This window comes from Oncorhynchus masou, chromosome 2, assembly GCF_036934945.1.
Source record: "Oncorhynchus masou masou isolate Uvic2021 chromosome 2, UVic_Omas_1.1, whole genome shotgun sequence".
NCBI classification, from domain to species: Eukaryota; Metazoa; Chordata; class Actinopteri; order Salmoniformes; family Salmonidae; genus Oncorhynchus; species Oncorhynchus masou.
Window position 1 is genome coordinate 44,342,968 of NC_088213.1, and position 21,455 is coordinate 44,364,422.

Sequence of the window (21,455 nt, forward strand, 5' to 3'; positions counted from 1 at the left end):
AGGGCTGAAATGCGATCATCTGATCACTCTTCATAACATTCTGGAGTATATGCAAATTGCCATCATGCAAACTGAGGCAGCAGACTTTGTGGAAAATTAATATTTGTGTCATTCTCAAAACTTATGTCCACGACTGTAGAGCAAGGGACTAGAGCGCAAGTGATCTTGCGAGAGCACTCGGCTTGGTGAAGTTCAAATTATAACGTGTAATGTTTTGATAAATGAGGTAAACAGGTATACCTTGGGTTACTATTGTGAGGTGTTTTTGTGAGTGTTTTGAGATTGGGTTTTTGGGACTGTGTTAGATAGGAGACATGGGTACTCCGTAGGTAGTTTTGCACATTTAGATAGATGTAAGAATCTATACCACAGTTATCGCAGAATGCGATATCCCAGTGTGGATCCAACACCCATTTTGGGACCACTAATTAGGCAATATTTTGATATTGGTATGGGTTTCCCTGTTCATATAGACAGGGTTTGATATCTGAAAACAACGCTAACTGGTTTTTCCTCTTGTCCGTCTCATTCCCCTGTGTGTCCTGTGTTTGTGAATGTGATATGAGAGTTGTGCGAGTGTGGAGATGTGTTAATCTGAAGTTCAGATAAGATATAGAAATGTGTAAAATAAGTTGATTTAAATTTTGATTCGATATGTAGCGTTATCTATCATTTCTGGAAGTCTCGAGAACCGTTGAGGACATGTGTGGAGCATTATTCCCATGAACGGCCAGGCAGCGTCCAGGAAACTAACGTTTTTTTGGGTTCCACTGGGAGTATGGCGATGGAGAGTCATTGAAAACGCACATGGAATGGTGGAGTACCTAAGATTTACTATGTTATACATGGACTCTGTACCCAAACCAATTCAACAACAAACGCTTATGGGATTTCCTCTGTCCGGGTAACACATTTAAATAAAATAGCCCATGCGGCTTGAATTTTTTTTTTTCCGGGGCAATGATAAGAACACCGGAAAGGGTATCTCCGATTGCTTACTTTAGGTGTCCATTCCACTTAATAGAACACCATTATCTGATGTGTTTTGAGTAGGATTATTTCTTCCATGATTGATGGAAGTCCACTACAGTATGTATGTTAAGGGAGCTCCCACATTTAATAAGGCCTGGCAAATTTGGGGTTTTTACCTTATATTATGAATATTTGTTATTGTTTTTAATGCCATATCTGCCTTATTGTGAGGGGTCGATTTCATTTGGTTTTAGTGGGTTTTTCATATATTACAGCTGAGGCATCTAAAAGGGGCACACAAATGGAATTTTATGAAGTTTTTATTTTTTGTGTGTTAATTGAACACGTGAATTCTTTGATAAGAAATGTACTGAAGAAATTACTGTAACCTGGGATACGAAATGTATGAAATGTTTATTTGAAGGGTTTGAATGACCTTTGACATGACTTTCTAGTGTGGTTTGATCGCCCTCACTGGAAAGCCAAGTGACATTTGGTTGATGATTTAACCTCTTACACTTATGGTGGCGCTATTTCATTTTTGGAAGAAAAACGTTCCCGTTTTAAACAAGATATTTTGTCACAAAAAGATGCTCGACTATGCATATAATTGCTACTGTTCGAAAGAAAACACTCTGACGTGTCCAGAAATACAAATATCTTCTCTGTGCGTGCCCTTTAACGTGAGCTTCAGGCAAAACCAAGATGACTTGGCATCCAGGAAATGACAAGGATTTTTGAGGCTCTGTCTTTCATGATCTCCTTATATGGCTGTGAACGCAAGAGGAATGAGTCTGCCCTTTCTGTCGTTTCCCCAAGGTGTCTGCAGCATTGTGACGTATTTGTAGGCAGATCGTTGGAAGATTGACCATAAGAGACCACATTTACCACGTGTCCGCCCGGTGTCCTGCGCCGAAATTGGTGCGCAAAAGTCACCTGCCAGTATTTTTCCATGGGGCAGAGAGAGAAGCAAGCTTCCACGAACTGCATGTCAATGAAGAGATATGTGAAAAAACACCTTGAGGATTGATTCCAAACAACGTTTGCCATGTTTCGGTCGATAATATGTAGTTAATCCGGAAAAAGTTTCACGTTGTAGGTGACTGCATTTTCGGTTCGTTTCGGTAGCCAGGCGCAATGTAGAAAACGGAACGATTTCTCCTACACACAGACGCTTTCAGGAAACACTGCGCATTTGGTATGTGGCTGGGAGTCTCCTCATTGAAAACATCAGAAGCTCTTCAAAGGTAAATGATTTTATTTATTTGGTTATCTGGCTTTTGTGAAAATGTTGCGTGCTACATGCTACACAAAATGCTATGCTAGCTTTGCATACTCTTACACAAATTAGTCAATTTCTATGGTTCAAAAGCATATTTTGAAAATCTGAGATGACAGTGTTGTTAAGAAAAGGCTAAGCTTGAGAGCAAACGCATTATTTTAATTTTATTTGCGATTTTCAGAAATCGTTAGCGTTGCGTTATGCTAATGAGCCTGAGGCTTAGTCACAATCCCGGATCCGGGATGGGGAGTTTCAAGAGGTTAAAGGTCATATGTAATACTGATTTGAAGGTAATTTGTAATACTCATAATTACGGAGTTTATAATTAATAGTTATCTGTGTGATTCAGACCACGAAAAGGATAGACCTGTCTCTAGTCTATTTTTCTATTCCTTGAATCAAGTTATGGGTATAAAAAAAATATACATTTATAGAGTTAAATGGTACTAATTCTAATTTGATTTGCAGTGTTGGTTTTTAAACATTAATCACATTGTGAGTCATGTGTCAAAATGGGGGAATTACCAGTCCTTCGAGGTTTTTGGATTGAAGTTGACACCTCGAGTGATATATAGAAGTGTATCGAGTGATATGAAGGAGTGTATTGTTTGTTTGTTTTGTTGCAGCTGCTGGATGATCAGGATTTCTCCCTAAGGATTAGGCCTCTAACTCCCTGACCCCGTGACTCCTCTCAATGTGATAGGGGAGTGTAAACCCATTTGAGAAGGAAAATTCAACAGTGTTGTTATTTTCTTTGACATTGGTCTTAGAAATTTGCACGGAGAATATTGGTAGTAGTAATAATTTGTCATACAGTAAATCATGTTTGGATTTCTTGAAAAAGAAATGCCTAAACTAAAATTGTTGTTCTGATCTGTCCTGATCGAGATTATGGCGAAGGTAACTACAGATGGTATGCATGGAAGGGACCATTTGACCAAACCGTGTGGACCTCAAAAAAAAACTCTAACCGGCTGAGGAAATGGTGTTCAATACGTCCACGTCCTGCACCACTTCTATCGAGAGACCTGAGTCCAAGCCAGCAACCTGTACACAGCATGCAGTCGAAGCCATCAACTGCCTTTGCTCTTGCTCTTTTCTCCCAGGAGTGTGGCAGTAGTCCACGTGGAGTGAGCATGGAGAGAGATCCGTTCCAAAACTTATCTTGTCGCTGGTATACTGGTTGGCAAATGGACAAGACATAATGGGTAGTAGAGGTGGTGGCGGCTCAGGTGAGACATTGAAATTGGGACACTATCATCATGGGCCATCCACTTTAAACTGTGAAGCTATCTGAAGAAGACAATGAAGAGACGCCAGAAGACTGAGTGCCCGGGGAAAGTGGGGGTTGGTCAACTGTGCCTGTAATTGATTTAGATTTAGAAAAAATGGTTATTTAGGGGGTATCAGGTTGATTGTGGAAGTCTACACACTGCTAGATTTATAGAAATGTAGACTAAGTATACATTGAGATACTGATCTGTAATTATAGTCGTGATGAGAAAGTTAAATAGTAGAATTATAAAGATTAATATATTGTATGTTAATATAAATGTACATTCTGTCAGCATGGATGTGGGTTAAATGGAGGGTTTTAACTTCGGTTCTACCACTCAATGTGAATCACTGAGCAAATGTCATCCTAAAAATGTGCATTGGATAATTGTGTTTTGATTATGATTTGAAAACTGAATGACTTTTAAAACTGACTAATTGATTTGAGTAAGTTGTTAGTATGGTAATAACTAAATTCAGCAAAAAAAGAAACGTCCTCTCACTGTCAACTGCTTTAATTTTCAGGAAGCTTAACATGTGTAAATATTTGTTTGAACATAAGATTCAATAACAGACATAAACTGTACGAGTTCCACAGACAAACTGAATACGTTACACAGTCATGTGACTAACAGAAATTGAATAATGTGTCCCTTAACAAAGGGGGCGGGGACAAAATCAAAAGTAACAGTCAGTATCTGGTGTGGCCACCAGCTGCATTAATGATGATGCTGTGACATACCACCCCAGACCATGATGGACCCTCCACTTCCATATTGATCCCGCTCCAGAATACAGGCCTCAGTGTAACTCTCATTCCTTTGACGATAAACGCAAATCCAGGCCTCCCGGGTTGCGCAGTGGTTAAGGGCGTTGTACTGCAGCGCCAGCAGTGCCATCAGAGACTCTGGGTTTGCGCCCAGGCTCTGTCGTAACCGGCCGCGACCGGGAGGTCCGTGGGGCGACGCACAATTGGCCTAGCGCCATCCAGGTTAGGGAGGGCTTGGTCGGTAGGGATGTCCTTGTCTCATCGCGCACCAGCAACTCCTGTGGTGGGCCGGGCGCAGTGCGCGCCAACCAAGGTTGCCAGGTGCACGGTGTTTCTTCCGACACATTGGTGCGGCTGGCTTATGGGTTGGATGCACACTGTGTTAAGAAGCAGTGCGGATTGGTTGAGTTGTGTATCGGAGGACGCATGACTTTCAACCTTAGTCTCTCCCGAGCCGTACGGGAGTTGTAGCGATGAGACAAGATAGTAGCTACTAACAATTGGATACCACGAAACTGGGGAGATAAAAAAGATAAACGCAAATCCGACCATCACCCCTGGTGAGACAAAACCACGACTCGTCAGTGAAGAGCACTTTTTGCCAGTCCTGTCTGGTCCAGCGACGGTAGGTTTCTGCCTTACAGCCTCTCTCAGCCTATTGCGGACAGTCTGAGCACTGATGGAGGGATTGTGCGTTCCTGGTGTAACCCGGGCAGTTGTTGTTGTCATCCAGTACCTATCTCGCAGGTGTGATGTTCGGATATACCGATACTGTGCAGATGTTGTTACACGTGGTCTGCCACTGCGAGGACGATCACCTGTCCTCCCTGTCTCCCTGTTGCGCTCTCTTAGGCGTCTCACAGTACGGACATTGCAATTTATTTCCCTGGCCACATCTACAGTCCTCATGCATCCTTGCAGCATGCCTAAGGCATGTTCACTCAGATGAGCAAGGACCCTAGGCATCTTTCTTTTAGGGGTTTTCAGAGTCAGTAGAAAGTGGGACATAGAGTCCATAGGTGTTGCGGGATCACGATGCTTGTCCTGGGTCATGTTCAATAGGCACTAACTTGAAGAAATTTTACTTAAAACGATAGTCACGACCTGAATTTAGCCAACAAGATAATGCTAATTTCAGTTTCTTCAGATGGTGCTATAGGGATGGAAATGGCTATTTCTACCATGCGGACCAATGGGAGTATGCTCAGTACCAACATGATGATATTGGTTCATACAGACTTACACTGCAGATCATTTCTTAGCGCTATTTTAAAATGTCTTTTTAAGTTGAGAGAAGTCTCAAAATGGAGGATTGTAATAGAATAATTACTATATTGTTTTAATACTGTTTATGTATCGAATAGCTGTGATGAGAACTCTCTCATCTGTGTCTGTGGGACTGAGTTGGGCCTCTGGGGCTTGAGCTGATAGTTGACTTGGTGATAAAAACCTAAATTCGGGCATTCCATAGACAAAGTGTGGTGGGTGGAACTGAGATCGAGATAAGGGTTTTGTTCTACTCCTACAGGTTATTGTTCCTCATCATCCGGTCACCTGGGCTGGGGGTAAAACAACACCAAGTGCAGATAACCACGAGATGAACCCAAAGTGGCTTTTGCCATTATTAAGCATTTTTAGTGTCAGATATACAAGAGCCAGGATTCCTCTGGAAGGTTAAGCTCTCAGCAACACAAGCGGGCGACCAGCTTCATTATTGCAATAATTAATCGATGATAAATAAAAATGTATTGTTTGAATAATTGTCCAAGTGTCTCCCAGTATCCATGAATTTCCACAACAATATATAGTACTTGTCCAAAGTTTGGACACCTACTCATTCCAGGGTTTTTCTTTATTTTTACTATTTTCTACATTGTAGAATAATAGTGAAGACATCAAAACTGTGAAATAACACATATGGAATCATGTAATAAGCAAAAGTGTTAAATCAAAACATACTTTATATTTGAGATTATTCAAAGTAGCTACCCTTTGCCTTGGCATTCTCTCAACCAGCTTCATGAGGTAGTCACCTGGAATGCATTTCAATTAACAGGTGTGCCTTCTTAAGTTAATTTGTGGAATTGATTTCCTTAATGCATTTGAGCCAATCAGTTGTGTTGTGACAAGGTAGGGGTGGTATACAGAAGATGGCCCTATTTGGTAAAAGACCAAGTCCATATTATGGCAAGAACAGCTCAAATAAGCAAAGGGAAATGACAGTCCATCATTACTTTAAGACATGAAGATCAGTCAATGCGGAAATGTCAAGAACTTCAAAAGTTTCCTCCAGGGTTCAGGAACAAAAATCATCAAATGCTATAATGAAACTTGCTCTCATGAGGACCGCCACAGGAAAGGAAGACCCAGAGTTAGTGGCAAGAAAAAGTATGTCGAACCCTTTGGAAATGCCTGGACTTCTGCATACATTTGATCTGATCTTCATCTAAGTCACAACAATAGACAAACAGTCTGCTTAAACTAATAACACACAAACAATTATACATTTTCATGTCTTTATTCTACACATCATGTAAACACTCATAGTGCAGGGTGGGACAAGTATGTGTACCCTTGGATTTAATAACTGGTTGACCCTCCTTTGGCAGAAATAACCTCAAACAAATGTTTTCTGTAGTTGTGGCTCAGACCTGCATAACTGTCAGGAGGAATTTTGGACCATTCCTCTTTACAATACTGTTTCAGTTCAGCAATATTCTTGGGATGTCTGGTGTGAACTGCTCTCGAGGTCATGCCACAGCATCTCAATTGGGTTGAGGTCAGGACTATGGGCAACTCCAGAAGGCGTATTTTCTTCTGTTGAAGCCATTCCATTGTTGATTTACTCTTGTGTTTTGGGTCGTTGTCCTGTTACATCACCCAATGTCTGTTGAGCTTCAATTGGCGGACAGATAGCCTAACATTCTCCTGCAAAATGTCTTGATACACTTGGAAATTCATTTTTCCGGCAATGATAGCAAGTTGTCCAGGCCCGAGGCAGCAAAGCAGCCCCAAACCATGATGCTCCCTCCACCATACTTTGCAGTTGGGATGAGGTTGATGTTGGTGTGCGTACCGTTTTTTCTCCACACATGGTATAGATTCATCTGTCCACAGAATATTTTGGCAGTAGCGCTGTGGAAAATGCAGGTGCACATTTGCAAACTTCAGATGTGCAGTAATGTTTTTTTTGACAGCTGTGGCTTCTTCCGTGGTGTCCTCCCATGAAAACCATTCTTGTTAAGTGTATTAGGTATCGAAAACTCATTAACAGAGTTGTTAGCCTGTTCCAGAGATTTCTGTAAGTCTTCAGCTGACACTCAAGGATTCTTCTTAACCTCATTGAGCATTCTGAGCTGTGCTCTTGTAGTCATCTTTGCAGGACAGACACTTCTAGGGAGAGTAGCAACAGTGCTATACTTTCCCCATTTATAGACAATTTGTCTTATGCTTGTCTCAGACTGATTTACACAGTGCCACCCCCATGGCCTTCACAATGGAACAGTCCACTACTGCTTAACTAAAAAAATCTCGGTTGACCAACAGCCTATTGACCAAACAATAAACCAGCTGACTAAATGGGATGAACCCTATAAACAATATGCAAAAAACAGACATAGATCGATCATCCCGAAAACCAAAGCAGATAACTTGCTACAGCACACCACCTACAGTGGCAAACAAATGAACCACTGCCAGCTTCAATCCTCATAGCCATTCATTCTTGTGTAGTATTAAAAACTGTGGAATAGTTCCCATGAGTGTCAATTAAGATGCCAGTGTTTGGTGTGTATTCTTTAAAACGCAACACAATAATTTCCTCTAGAAGTGTAGGCCTATATCAACTTAGAAAATACATCACCGTCCACAGTTTGAATATTATGACAAGCGCTTAAATTGACTGTATAGTACATGTACATATACACTTGTACTGTCAGCAGATGTTGCAGCACTGCGCCAAAAAACCTGTCCCCGTGCCAACTCAATCACTTACACAGATACTGATCTCCTTGTAAGGCAGGGCCATTCATGCACTAAGGGAGTAGAGGAAATGGGTGGCAATATACTCGATGTCAATGACATTCAGTCTGTGAAACATACACAAACACACGCGCAGTCAGTCCTGCTGATGTTTATGTACTGTACACTGTAAGACTGTTCCCGACCCCCCCTCCTCCCACTACCCTTCCATATTCTGCCTTTAAGCTCGTGAAGTTGCTGGTAATAGGCTACACCAGCAGTCCGCAACTTTTCAATTTCAAGGGCCAAGTTCTCGTACAATTTCTACTTATCGGAGTGCAAGTTCAGATGTTTTATTTATTTTTTGACCTTTATTGAACCTTTTTGGGATAGGGGGCAGTATTTCACTTTTTGATGAATAGCATGCCCAGAGTGAACTGCCTCCTACTCTGTCCCAGATGCTAATATATTGTGACGGCCCTGAATTTTTCTGAATCGTCTCAGTGCTTCTCCTTCCAAAAGGGTGCTTTCCCTTTAATTCCCAATTAAATAGCCAGCATCAGCTGCGCAAAAGTGGGGTTTTGTGATGAGGATGTGTTCAACCCTCAGTTCCGAAGCGTCTCTTCCATTTGTTTTGTTGCCGTTAAAACGTGTGTTTTGTAGCCTAATAGAGTTTACCCAGGATCGGATCCACTCTTTGCGTCCGTGGACTACACCTCTCTGTTCTTTGTGGCCTTTCTCCACTGGAGATCTGTTGGCGGATTGGATTTGTCTGACTGACCGACTGACTACAACCTTTTTGTATACGGTATTTCATTTGTTTTGATGTCATGTATACGGTGATGATTTATGTAGTTAGTTGTAGTTGAGGACTTAGTAAGAGTTGATACGCTTTAAAGTTCTGTGGTAAAATAATTGTATGATTAATATTGCGTTTACGCTACACTGAATGAACGGACAAACATTGCGTGACAGAAGTCACTTGAGTTCCCTGAACTCCTTTACCGGGCTGGACTCTTTTTAGGCCCGAGGTACAGGACATTTCTGGAGGAACCAGAACTCATTGTGATATTATTATATATGTGTGTGTGTAATCATTGGTGTTGCTAATACAACCCACGCAAAAGAATATAGTTGTTTTTGAAGTTCTTTCCAATGTTTTAAGGGTTTATGAAAAGTTTATTTCCATCATGACTTTTACATAAGTACTTTGTATTGGTGTAGACTTGACGGACCAGATGGGACTCATTCCCTCCCAAACCAAAAGGAGAAACCAATGTTTTCTCTGGTAGGCACAACCTACCTGGCACCCCTATAAATAATAACCTCAAGTTAAAACCGTTACAATATGCATATTATTATTAGTATCGGATAGAAAACATTTGGAAGTTTCTAAAACTGTTTGAATGATGTCTGTGAATATAACAGAACTCATGTGGCAGGCTAAAACCTGAGAAGAAATCCAAACAGGAAGTGACAAATCTGAGGTTGGTCAATTTTCAACCCAGTCCCTATTGAATTCACAGTGAGATATGGATGAAGTTGCAGTTCCTAGAGCTTCCACTAGATGTCAACCATCTTTAGAAACTGGTTTGAGGATTCTACTATAAAGGAAGGGCTCATGAGAGCTCTTTGATTCAGTGGTCTGGCAGGGTGTCTCAGGCTTGTGACGCACTCTCCCGACAGAGTTTGGTCTCGTTCCAGAGCTTTTCTTCAGACAATGAAATTCTCCGGTTGGAACCTTATTGATGATTTATGTTAAAAACATCCTAAAGATTGATTACATACATCATTTGTTTTGATTCTACGACCTGTAACGGAACCTTTCGAGTTTGTCTGGATGAAGTGCTCGCGCCTCATGAAGATGGATTACTGGGTTGAACACACGGCTAAATGATGGACTTTATGAAACTTTATGGAACAAAGCAGTCATTTATTGTCGAACTGGGATTCCTGGGAGTGCCTTCAGATGAAGATCATCAAAGGTACGTGAATATTTCGTGTTTTTTCTTACTTCTGTTGACTCCAAAATGGCGGATATTTCTCGGGCTGAATTGGGCTCTGAGTACCGTTCTCAGATTATGCTTTTTCCATCATAAAAAAAAAATCTGACACAGCGGTTGCATTAAGGAGAAGTCTCTTTAATTCTGTGAATAACAGTTGTATCTTTTATCAATTTTTATTATCAGTATTTCTACAAAATCACCGGATGTTTTGGAATCAAAACATTACTGCACGTAATGCGCCAGATTTACAGATAAACAGATTTTTGGATACAAATATGCACATTATCGAACAAAACATACATGTATTGTGTAACATGATGTCCTATGGGTGTCATCTGATGAAGATCATCAAAGGTTAGTGATTAATTTTATCTATATTTCTGCTTTTTGTGACTCCTATCTTTGGCTGGAAAAATGGCTTTGTTTTTTTTGACTTGGCTATGGCCTAACAATCATATGTTGTGCTTTCACTGTAAAGCATTTTTGAAATTGGACACGATGGGTAGATTAACAAGATGTTTATCTTTCATTTGCTGTATTGGACTTGTTAATGTGTTAAAGTTACATATTTAAAAATATATTTTTTGAATTTTGCGCGCTGCCTTTTCAGCGGAATGTTGTCGAGGGGTTCCGCTAGCGGAATGCCTGCCCTAGAAAAGGTTAACAAGGCAAGCATCCCAAGCTGTTTCAGGTCTATGTTTGTTTTAGGTGAGCGCCTGTAGAAAGTCAACTACCGATGTCAACTGGAGGAAAGGGATGAAATGAATCCGGATAGTCAGAAGTCCTTTGATTCTTATTTACAATGACGACCTAACAGGGAACAATGGGTTAACTGTCTTTTTCAGGGGCAGAATGACAGATTTTTACCTTGTCAGCTTGGGGATTCAAGCGAGCAACCTTTCGGTTACTGGCCCAAGGCTACCTGCCGCCCCATTTTCATATGCACATTTTCGTGGAACACTTTAATTTATTTCATAATAAAGTCTTCATATCGCAAAATCAATGTGATGTGGTTAATCAAAATCCTATCTAAATGAAAACAATTCAAATCTTGTAAAAAAAATATTCAAACTTTATTTAACTAGGCACGACGGGCCTTCTCTCCTGCTCCATTTTTGTTCTGGTACTGCTTAGCCACAAGCTCTAGGCATGCTCTGCCTAGCATTTTTCAATTCTTTTATCACTGTTTTTTTAGTTTGGACTATTCCGGTTGTAATTATTTAGCCTACCCCACCCACATTAGCCACAGTAATTCCTTTTCTTTGTTAATTTCAAAGTAACCTCTATGTGCATTGGATTTTCATCTGCATAAAGGCAGACGAGGATGGAGTGAATTCTTTTCTGACACTTTTTAATAAGTGTGTTTTGTCTGACATTGCAGTATTAACAAGCGAACCAATAAATCGGATCAAGGACATACACCTGATGTAATAGAAGCAATTATTGGTACCATGATTGTCTTAAATTTAAAAAAAATATGTACACAAAGATTGCCATTTTCTTATTCACTATTATGTTCTCTGTAAACAATGCCTGCAATACCGCGGTCGGCCTTGAACTTTGTAGCTTAAATGAGGGCGGCAGTTGCGCTCTCCTGGCACACACACACTGGAAGTAAAGGTTATGTTAGACAAGCATCAACGCATGCTTAATTAATAAGATAGTGTCTTGGACACACTTTGCTTAATATCAATACCATTTGAAGATTAAAGAGGAACTGAGCCCCCAAAAATATTCTCTGGTTGAAAACTGCCTAACTATAAATATATACAGTGCCTTCAGAAAGCATTCATACCCATTGACTTATCTCACATCGAGTTGTCTTACAGCCCGACTTCAAAATTGATTGTATTATTTTCTCAATCATCTACACAAAATAACCAATAACGACAAAGTGAGGACATGTCTTTACAAATTTTTACAAGTGTATTGAAAATTAAATGCAGAAATATCCAATTTAAGTAAGTATTCACACCCGAGTCAATACATGTTAGAATCACCTCTGGCAGTGATTACAGCTGTGAGTCTTTCTGGGTACTCTCTAAGAGCTTTCCACCTCTGGATTGTACAATATGATCACATTATTATTTTTTGAATTATTCAAGCTCTGTCAAGTTGGTTGTTGAACATTGCTCGACAGCCATAATCAAGTCTTGCCATATATTTTCAAGTAGATTTAAATCAAACTGTAACTAGGCCACTCCGGAACATTCAATGCTGTCTTGGTAAGCAACTCCAGTGTATATTTGGACTTGTGGTTAAAGTCCTGCTGAAAGATGGATTTGTCTCCCAGTATCTGTTGGCTAGGAGACAACCAGGTTTCCTTAAGAATTTTTCCTGTGTTTAGCTCTATTCCGTTTCTCTTTATCCCCCAAAAAACTCCCTCGTCCTTGCCGAAGACAAGCATGAACATAGCATGAAGCTGCAACACCCTGCTTGAAAACATGAAGGGTGGTCCTCAATGATGTGTTGAATCAGAACGCTTTGTATTCAGGACAAAATTTCTTAGCAAACATTTTTTACAGTTTTACTTTAGTGCCTCGCAAATAGGATGCATGCTATTATGTACAGGCTTACTTCTTTTCAAGCTGTCATTAAGGGTGGTATTGTGGAGTAACTACAATGTTGATCTATGCTCAGTTTTCTCCTTTAACGGTGATGGTTCTGCTGTTCAGATGTGTAAGGAGACTCAGCAGAGGAGAAAGGGTTAAATACCAGCACTTGTGTGAATAAACTTGGTCTGAGCTTTTCATAGTTGTCCGTGAGTGTTTTACTCTGTTTAATTAGAACCTAAAAGCCAATAAACGCAGTAACTGTTTTAAAGTCACCATTGGCCTCATGGTGAAATCCCTGAGCGGTTTCCTTCCTCTCTGACAACTGAGTTAGAAAGGACACCTATATCTATCTAGTGACTGGGTGAACTGATACACCATCCAAACAGTAATGAATAACTTCAACATGCTCAAAGGGATATTCAATGTCTGCTTTTTATATTTTAGGTGCCAATAGGTGCCCTTCTTTGCGGGTCATTGGAAAACTACCCTGGTCTTTGTTTGAAATTCACTGCTCGAAGGATGAGGGACCTTACAGTATGTGTGGGGTACAGAGATGGGGACGTTATTCACAAGTCATGATAAACACTATATTGCACACAGAGTACATGCAACATGTTAAGCACATTTTTATTTCTTAACTTATTTAGGCTTGCCATAACAATGGGGTTGAATACATAACTCAAGACATTACAGCTTTTAATTTAAGACATTTGTAAAAATGTCCAATATCATAATTCCACTTTGACATTATGGCGTATTGGGTGTAGGCCAGCGACACAATCTCGATTTAATCCATTTTAAATTCAGGCTGTAACAACAAATTTTGTGGGGTGTGGGGGAATCAAGGAGTGTGAATACTGTCTGAAGGCACTGCATTAGATAAATTAAATAAGATTTCACAGAGGAAATACAGTAGCTGCTGCTAACTTAAATATCGCCCCGACATAATGTTATCTTGACACTGACAACATTGTAAAGGAACAGAATAGTAATTGTAGTAGAATTTGAGATTTCCCTGGTGGATTCCCCCAGTGTGGCTGACTAGCTGTTTAGTCGAGTGGGCTGGGTAGCACAGTTGTGTGATAGGGAACGTGGGATGGAATGGCTGGTGGTGTTGTGTTGGTCTGTGGACACCGGAAAGATTACAAAAGACCATTTTTCTCACAGGGGTTGTCTTCCTGGCATGAAAGTCACATGCAGGCAGACAGACAGACAGACTCACCCAGAAAAGGAAGTTGAATGTGAATAGGAGGTACTTCAGACAGACGGTCCCACATGTTTCCTTCTTCTCGTCGTACGCTGTTGGTGGTGCCCCCATGCTGCAGGAGAAAGAGAGAAGTGGATTTGAAAATGTTCAAACAGTTAACCTTGAATCTGTTGTTGATGTTTTTTTGGGGCCAGTTCCCCAGAAACAGAGGAATCATATATATATATTTTTTTTTCGTTCTGGCAATTCTCAAATAAAAACGTTATTGGAGTAAGGATGTTTAACATGCTTTTTACATTCATATCACAAACCATTATTGAGAAAATCCTTTATTTGACATATACAGGCCTCCTTTAAGGCCCTATGGACCGTGAGCCATACATGGTAGGAACAACATCTTGGTGTCATTATACTCCTTATAGTGTGCTCTAAAATATGGAGTATATTTATACTATGAAATAAAACATGTTAAATAAGATTTATTCAATGTAAAAAATATTATTAATAGCTCAAAAGTGAACTTTTTGATTTAGCTTATTTTTAGATAATGTCTTAAAATATTTTTAACATACTGCCCTAGTTTTTATGAAATATAATTTTTTCATGGGAAGTTGTGACTTTATTTAAGAAGCCATACAAAGACCATAACACACACACATTTCTATGAATTAACTGAGAGCTCATTCACATTTGCTGCAATGCTATTTTAGTTAATTAGTTCAACTTGACATCCCTAAAGCCTATCTGAAGAAAGTTTCAAATCTCCCTCTCAACTGTTGCATTACAAAGGAATAAAAACAGAAACACCTGGGTGAATGATGACAATATAACAATGCCCCCAATCGAAGGTGCACGCGCAGTCACACAATAGTCATCTTCTTGTCCTTCGTTTGTTTGCATTTTTCTCCACCACTTGTCGGTATTCTATCCCTGATATCCATGAACCCTGATCTAATTCTTCTCGCTCTGCATCAACTACTACCTGTCCACTCCAAACGTCATGGAGTACAGAAGTTTCTAATTGTTCCTAATCTTGGCAGATGGCTAGATGCATACTTAAATCTTGACAAAAATACATGTATGCTTGTGTTCATTAAAATATTAGGGATATCAACACACTATCCCAATGTTTCAATGCAAACTGGGCTTAAAGGGTAAGTTGCCCCAAACACACTTCTGGGCCCTTTATAAACACTTGCGTGGACATTTGTCAGTAACGCAACCCAGTCAGTTTTAAGGTTTCTGTATTTTTAAAATACGTTACAATGTTAATTTATCGCAACATAAAACAACCACTGGTGTGTCTGCATTGAACTGCCAAATAAATTTGTTAAATATAAAATGTAAAAAATAAAAGACATACTTCGTTCTACCGCAAAGGTCTTCCATATTGTCTGTAATCCATTGGTTCTAAGATTGATGATTAGAAGAGGCGGGACGAAGGAGCGTCTTACTATTGGACTTCAAGAAAAGAAGCCAAGACAACAGGAAGTAAACAAAGTAACTAATAGCTAGGCTGGTGGTTTCCAATCTCTGAAGTAAAGTAATAGGGGAATAGTAGTCGAGTCTAAGTCACTTTAGGGAAGTAAGCAAGCAGAACATCTGGCCAAAATGAGGTGCATTGTATCCAGGTGCACGTCCCATTTTCACTCCTTTCCTGTCCATGATAGAGCTGTGTCAGACATAGCTGCAGTCCATCCAGCATCTTGATTATGGTGTAGATACGAACTCTGAAGTTATCCAACAGCTGCAGTTGTCCGTGTGCAGTGATCACTTTCATCTTGGGACCGGTTGAAACCGGGTTCTGTTCCCAACTGAGCCAATTGATCAGTTCAGTAATTGCCTAAATTCAATTTCAGCAATTTCCAAATGCCTGAAGGTACCATGTTCATCTGTACAAACAATAGTACGCAAGTATAAACACCATGGGACCACGCAGCCGTCATACCGCTCAGGAAGGAGACGCGTTCTGTCAATGAACGTACATTGGTGCGTAAAAGTGCAAATCAATCCCAGAACAACAGAAAAAGGACCTTGTGAAGATGCTGGAGGAAACAGGTACAAAAGTGTCTATATCCACAGTAAAACAAGTCCTATATTGACATAACCTGAAAGGCCGCTCAGCAGGGAAGAAGCCAGTGCTCCAAAACCGCCATTAAAAAAGCCAGACTACGGTTTGCAACTGCACATGGGGACAAGATCGTACTTTTTGGAGAAATGTCATCTGATCTGATGAAACAAAAATAGAACTGTTTGAACTGTGAAGAACGGGGGTGGCAGCATCATGTCCTGGGGGTGCCTTGCTGCAGGAGGGACTGGTGCACTTCACAAAATAGATGACATCATGAAGCTGGAAAATTATGTGGATATATTGAAGCAACATCCCAAGACATCAGTTAGGAAGTTAAGGCTTGGTTGCAAATGGGTCTTCCAAATGGACAATGACCCCAAGCATACTTCCAAAGTTCTGGCAAAATGGCTTAAGGACAACAAAGTCAAGGTATTGAAGTGGCCATCACAAAGCCCTGACCTCAAGCCCATAGAAAATTTGTGGGCAGAACTGAAAAATCGTGTGCGAGGCCTACAAACCTGACTCCGTTACACCAGCTCTATCAGGAGGAATGGGCCAAAATTCACCCAACTTATTGTGGGAAGCTTGTGAAAATATACCTGAAACATTTGAACCAAGTTAAACAATTTAAAGGTAATGCTACCAAATACTATTTGAGTGTATGTAAACTTCTGACCCACTGGGAATGTGATGAAAGAAATAAAAGCTGAAATAAATCACTCTACTATTGTTCTGACATTTCTCATTCTTAAAATAACGTGGTGATCCTAAGACAGGGATTTGTTATTAATTAAAAAAAGGTAAGCTACGCACATTCACAAAACTCCATGACAAAACTCATTCCAAGTTCATCATAATCCTCTCTACCCAACCTTTCAGGCTAAGAGACAAAATATGCTTGATCCGAAAATGTGGTTTGAGGCTCCTTATGGAGGGTGTGACGCTATTGCGGAGCCTCCGGAGGCATGCAAAGGCCAAATTGAGCTCCGTACCACATCGCCGTGCGCCTCCCAAATTTTGTAACAACGCGGAGGGCTCCGCATTGACATGATTGTTTGACGGTAGGTGGGGGCGGGAGGTCCTGTATAAACACAAACTCACCTTCTTGTCAACTTCCTTCACAACATCTCTGCACTGCTCCGAAGAGCAAGAAGTATGAATACCGTGACATCTGCCTAGGACGCATCACCGTAAATGCTGCACGGCCAAAGCAGACGTTGGATTGACCATACAGCACCTTTAACTCATCGGTCAAGTCTAGACCTGCCCTCTCCCCCGTCTGTCTCTCCCACACACACACAGGCCATACCAGAGTTTACTCGTCTAAGCTTTCCGTAATGCAAATATAAGAGCCTTCTCTACTGTAATTTCACTGCCTTCTCTACACCACTCGTGCGCACACAGACACAAATGCAGACAGCCTTCTCAGAGCCTAATGTAACATGCTACCGCCGGCCAGCATAGGGAAGAGGTTACAAAGCAAACAACAGCTGTGGAATGAAGACGCATTTGCATTGTGCTGTACTGAGCTGTTTGAATGGGCTTACATTCACTTTAACACTGAGCACAGCAGCATCATGCGTTCTCATGTTGCATGATCCGACCATTACCGTCTTTTACTGTGAGAGTGCATACTTATTTCATGTTACCAATAATTGATTTGGATTTATTTGATAAAAGGTCATATCTATAACATTATCTCTCTATATACGAGATCAAAAGTTGGCCTGAACATATATAGTCAACACCCCAATGAGTTACACGCTTAGTCATTGAGTTCATTCGTGTCTGTCCTTTCAGGTGGGTTGAGGAGCATAAAACCAGTGAGATCATATAGAGTTTATATCCACAGGCAAAAGGAGGGCATGGTCACCAAAAAAATACATAAAAGTTTTTTTTAAAGTCACACATGGCCCACAAAAATGATGCGGGCATGAATAGAACTTGCTGACATTAACATCCCTATCACACTTGTGTGTCTCCAAAACGTTAATACATACAGTAGCCAAAGCTATTTCTGGTGGAATAACTTTTCTGGCATCTAATATAGAGAACTCCATATCCAGCAACTTATTAAGTAAGCACATCATGCTTACATTTGGCATTAGCAGACAATGTAGATTACGTCATCAAGCATTCGTGGTTTTACAGTGTGTGTAGGGCTGTATTTGTGTGGGGGTCAGTTGACTGAACCTGCCCTGTGTCTGTTGACCATCTGTTAGGGTGGACCCCTTTAGTGTGTCCCTGCCGATTAAATTCAAACAAACCTTTGACAGGAACTCATTCTTGTATTATGTGCATAGATGGTACAGCTGAGTAAAGAAAACAGAATGTATACAGGAGGAGGACAATGCACTAAAGAGGTCCGACTTAAAATTCCAAATCTGAGACATACAAAAATCTAAATGCTCTTTCAATACACAGGGTTCAAAACACTGAGAACGTACATGAATATTCAAATTTTGAACACTGAAATCCCCCTTTTTCCTTCAAATCTTAATTGAGCCTACCTTCAATACAAGACAACTGGCAAGCAGAAATACCCCCAGACACACCACACCTGTATGAAATAGGCTCCCAACTTACCCCCCATGAGTAATCACTGACTTCTCTCCTGTGCATGACAGATCATTCAAGTATTTGAAGGCATTGAACCCTTCCAGTTCCAGACATGTTTAGGACTTGACAGAAGAAAACCATGTTCCTTCACATTCGCATACTTTTATACTGGCTATAGGCCTATACGTGTTAAGTCAAACTATTATTAATGATAAATAAAAGACATTCAAATAATTAATATATAGGTTTTGGGGTATTTTTCAAACGACTGGCATGGCGCTGAAGGAGATGACTGACGTTTTACAATCCCGTAACCAATTGTGCATGTTTTTTTGCGTTATATGTGACTTATTTTGTACATAATGTTTCTGCCAACGTGTCTTATGACCGAAAAGATCTTCTAGAAATCAGAACAGCGAGCAACATTCACAAGGCCGCAGGGCCATATGGCTTATCATGCGCTGACCAACTGGCAAGTGTCTTCAGTGACATTTTCAACCTCTCCCTGTCTGAGTCTGTAATACCAACATGTTTCAAGCAGACCACCATAGTGTTCTTGGGCACAGGGACTAAGGTAACATGCCTAAATGACTACCAATCCATAGCACTCACGTCTGTAGCTATGAAGTGCTTTGAAAGGCTGGTAATGGCTCACATATCAACACCATTATCCCTGGAACCCTAGACCCACTCAATTTGCATATCGCCCCAACAGATCCAAAGATGATGTAATCTCTATTGCACTCCACACTGCCCTTTCACACCTGGACAAAAGGAACACCTATGTGAGAATACTATTCATTGACGACAGCTCAGCATTCAACACCATAGTGCCCTCAAAGCTCATCACTAAGCCAAGGACCCTGGGACTAAACAACTCCCTTTGCCACTGGATCCTGGACTTCCTGACGGGCCGCTCCCACGTGGTAAGGTTAGGTAACAACGCATCCGCCACACTGATCCAACACAGGAGGCCCACATGGGTGTGTGCTCAGTCCCCTCCTGTACTCCCTGTTCACTCATGAATGCACGGCCAAGAATGACTCCAACACCATCAAGTTTGCCGATGACACAACAGCCTGATCAATGACAACGACTAGACAGCCTATAGGGAGGTCAAAGACCTGGCCATGTGGTGCCAGGACAACAACCTCTCCCTCAAGGTGATCAAAACAAAGGAGATGATTGGTATTTATAGCGGATTTTGAAAAGGCATTTTGATAAAGTAAGCCTGGATTTTATTTATAAATGCCTGATTTTTCTCAATTTCAGTAATTATTCTTATATTTTTCAGTAATTAAAAATATTTTGCTTTATCTGGGAAGCTAAACCAGACAAAATAAAATGATCCTATCTATATAATGAATAGGGTGGGTTGAGATTATTAAATATAAAAGCAAACACTTCTCTAAAAACTTCACTCATTCAAAAGTTTTATTTGAACCCTAAATGGTTCTCAAGTAGATCAATAAGAAAAGCTCATCCACTGTTTAAAAATGGCCTTTTTGCCTTTGTGCAGATTGCCATGTCTCATTTTCGATTAATTCAAAATTATACCTTTTTCTAAGTATCTGTCATTTTCAAACAAGCATTGCAGAGCTAGCTACAATTTCAATTTCATCCCCCTGAAAAGATAGAACAAATATTATGGCTGAACTCAAATAGCTGTATTTATGGGAAAGATGTTTGAAAAGGGTATTTTGTTCTTAAATTATATTGTAAAATGTAATGGTAGAGTTGTGTCCTTCATGGAGTTATCAGAATTGTACAGGAAGGTCTGCTCAATCCAAGAGTACAACCAATTGATTACAGCATTGCCCCAAAAATGGAGGAGGCGGGTGGCAGCGGGAGGAGGTAGGGAACTGGCCTGTCTGCCCAATATAAAGGATCAAAACTGTCGGAGGAATAAAATTAGCATAAATAGGAAAGTATACCAGTTTCATTTGAGGACCAGGATGTTGACAACTGTGCCATACAGATGACAAAATAGTTGGGAAGAGATTTTTGATGTACCGATTCCATGGTCCAGGGTGTATGAGTTGATATATAAAACAACGCAAGATTCAAGACTTTGTGCTTTTCAGCAAAAATTATTGTATAGAATTCTTTCCACCAACAAAATGTTGAATATTTGGGGCATAAAATCATCGAAGCTCTGTAGATTTTGTTGTGAGGATACAAAATCAATAAACCATTTATTTTGGTATTGCCTTCAGGTAGCCTGTTTCTGGTCTCAGGTATGGCTGAAAATAGCATTGATCTAAAATTGGCCCTAGAAATAGTACTGTTAGGAGATCTGGAGAGACCGGGTCAGTCAATTACTAATATACTAAATCTTAGTAAAAGTATTTATCTTCAACACGCAATCTGTAGATTATATTCGATTAGATAGATTAAAATTGTACGTTAAACATCACAGCATAGTTGAATGGTATGTGTTGCGTAGAAACACAAAGTGGGTGGCCAGCAGAGATAGATGGGATGGGCTGAGGGAAGCTGAGGGTTGGTATGTGGAATTGGAGACAAGTGGGAGTGGAGTTGCTGTGTGAGAGAGAGAATGATGAAGGGGGAAAAAGTCAAAATAAAATATAATAAAAGTACATTTGAATGACACTAAGTGGCAGTGTTTTTACAACTAATGCCGGTTTACCTGAGGCTGATGCCGTACAGGTGTTTGTACACATGCATATACACACACACTCATTCAAATAAACACATACAAGAACACACACATACATGTAATAGTGCCAGACATGCACACAAACATATAAAGTAGGCATTGCTGTTATGATTTCAGTT

General features: G+C 40.3%; 1 protein-coding gene across 2 annotated transcripts in view; it reads right to left on the reverse strand.

Annotated features, from left to right (window-relative positions):
* LOC135505858 (CD151 antigen-like) overlaps positions 1 to 21,455 on the reverse strand; it is a 92,489-nt gene that overhangs the window by 67,745 nt on the left and 3,289 nt on the right. For both annotated transcript variants that reach the window (XM_064925065.1, XM_064925058.1), the window contains exon 2: positions 14,042 to 14,138. In XM_064925065.1, the coding sequence (XP_064781137.1) occupies positions 14,042 to 14,137 (96 nt within the window). In that variant the 5' untranslated portion in view covers position 14,138. The remainder of the gene's footprint in view (positions 1 to 14,041; positions 14,139 to 21,455) is intronic.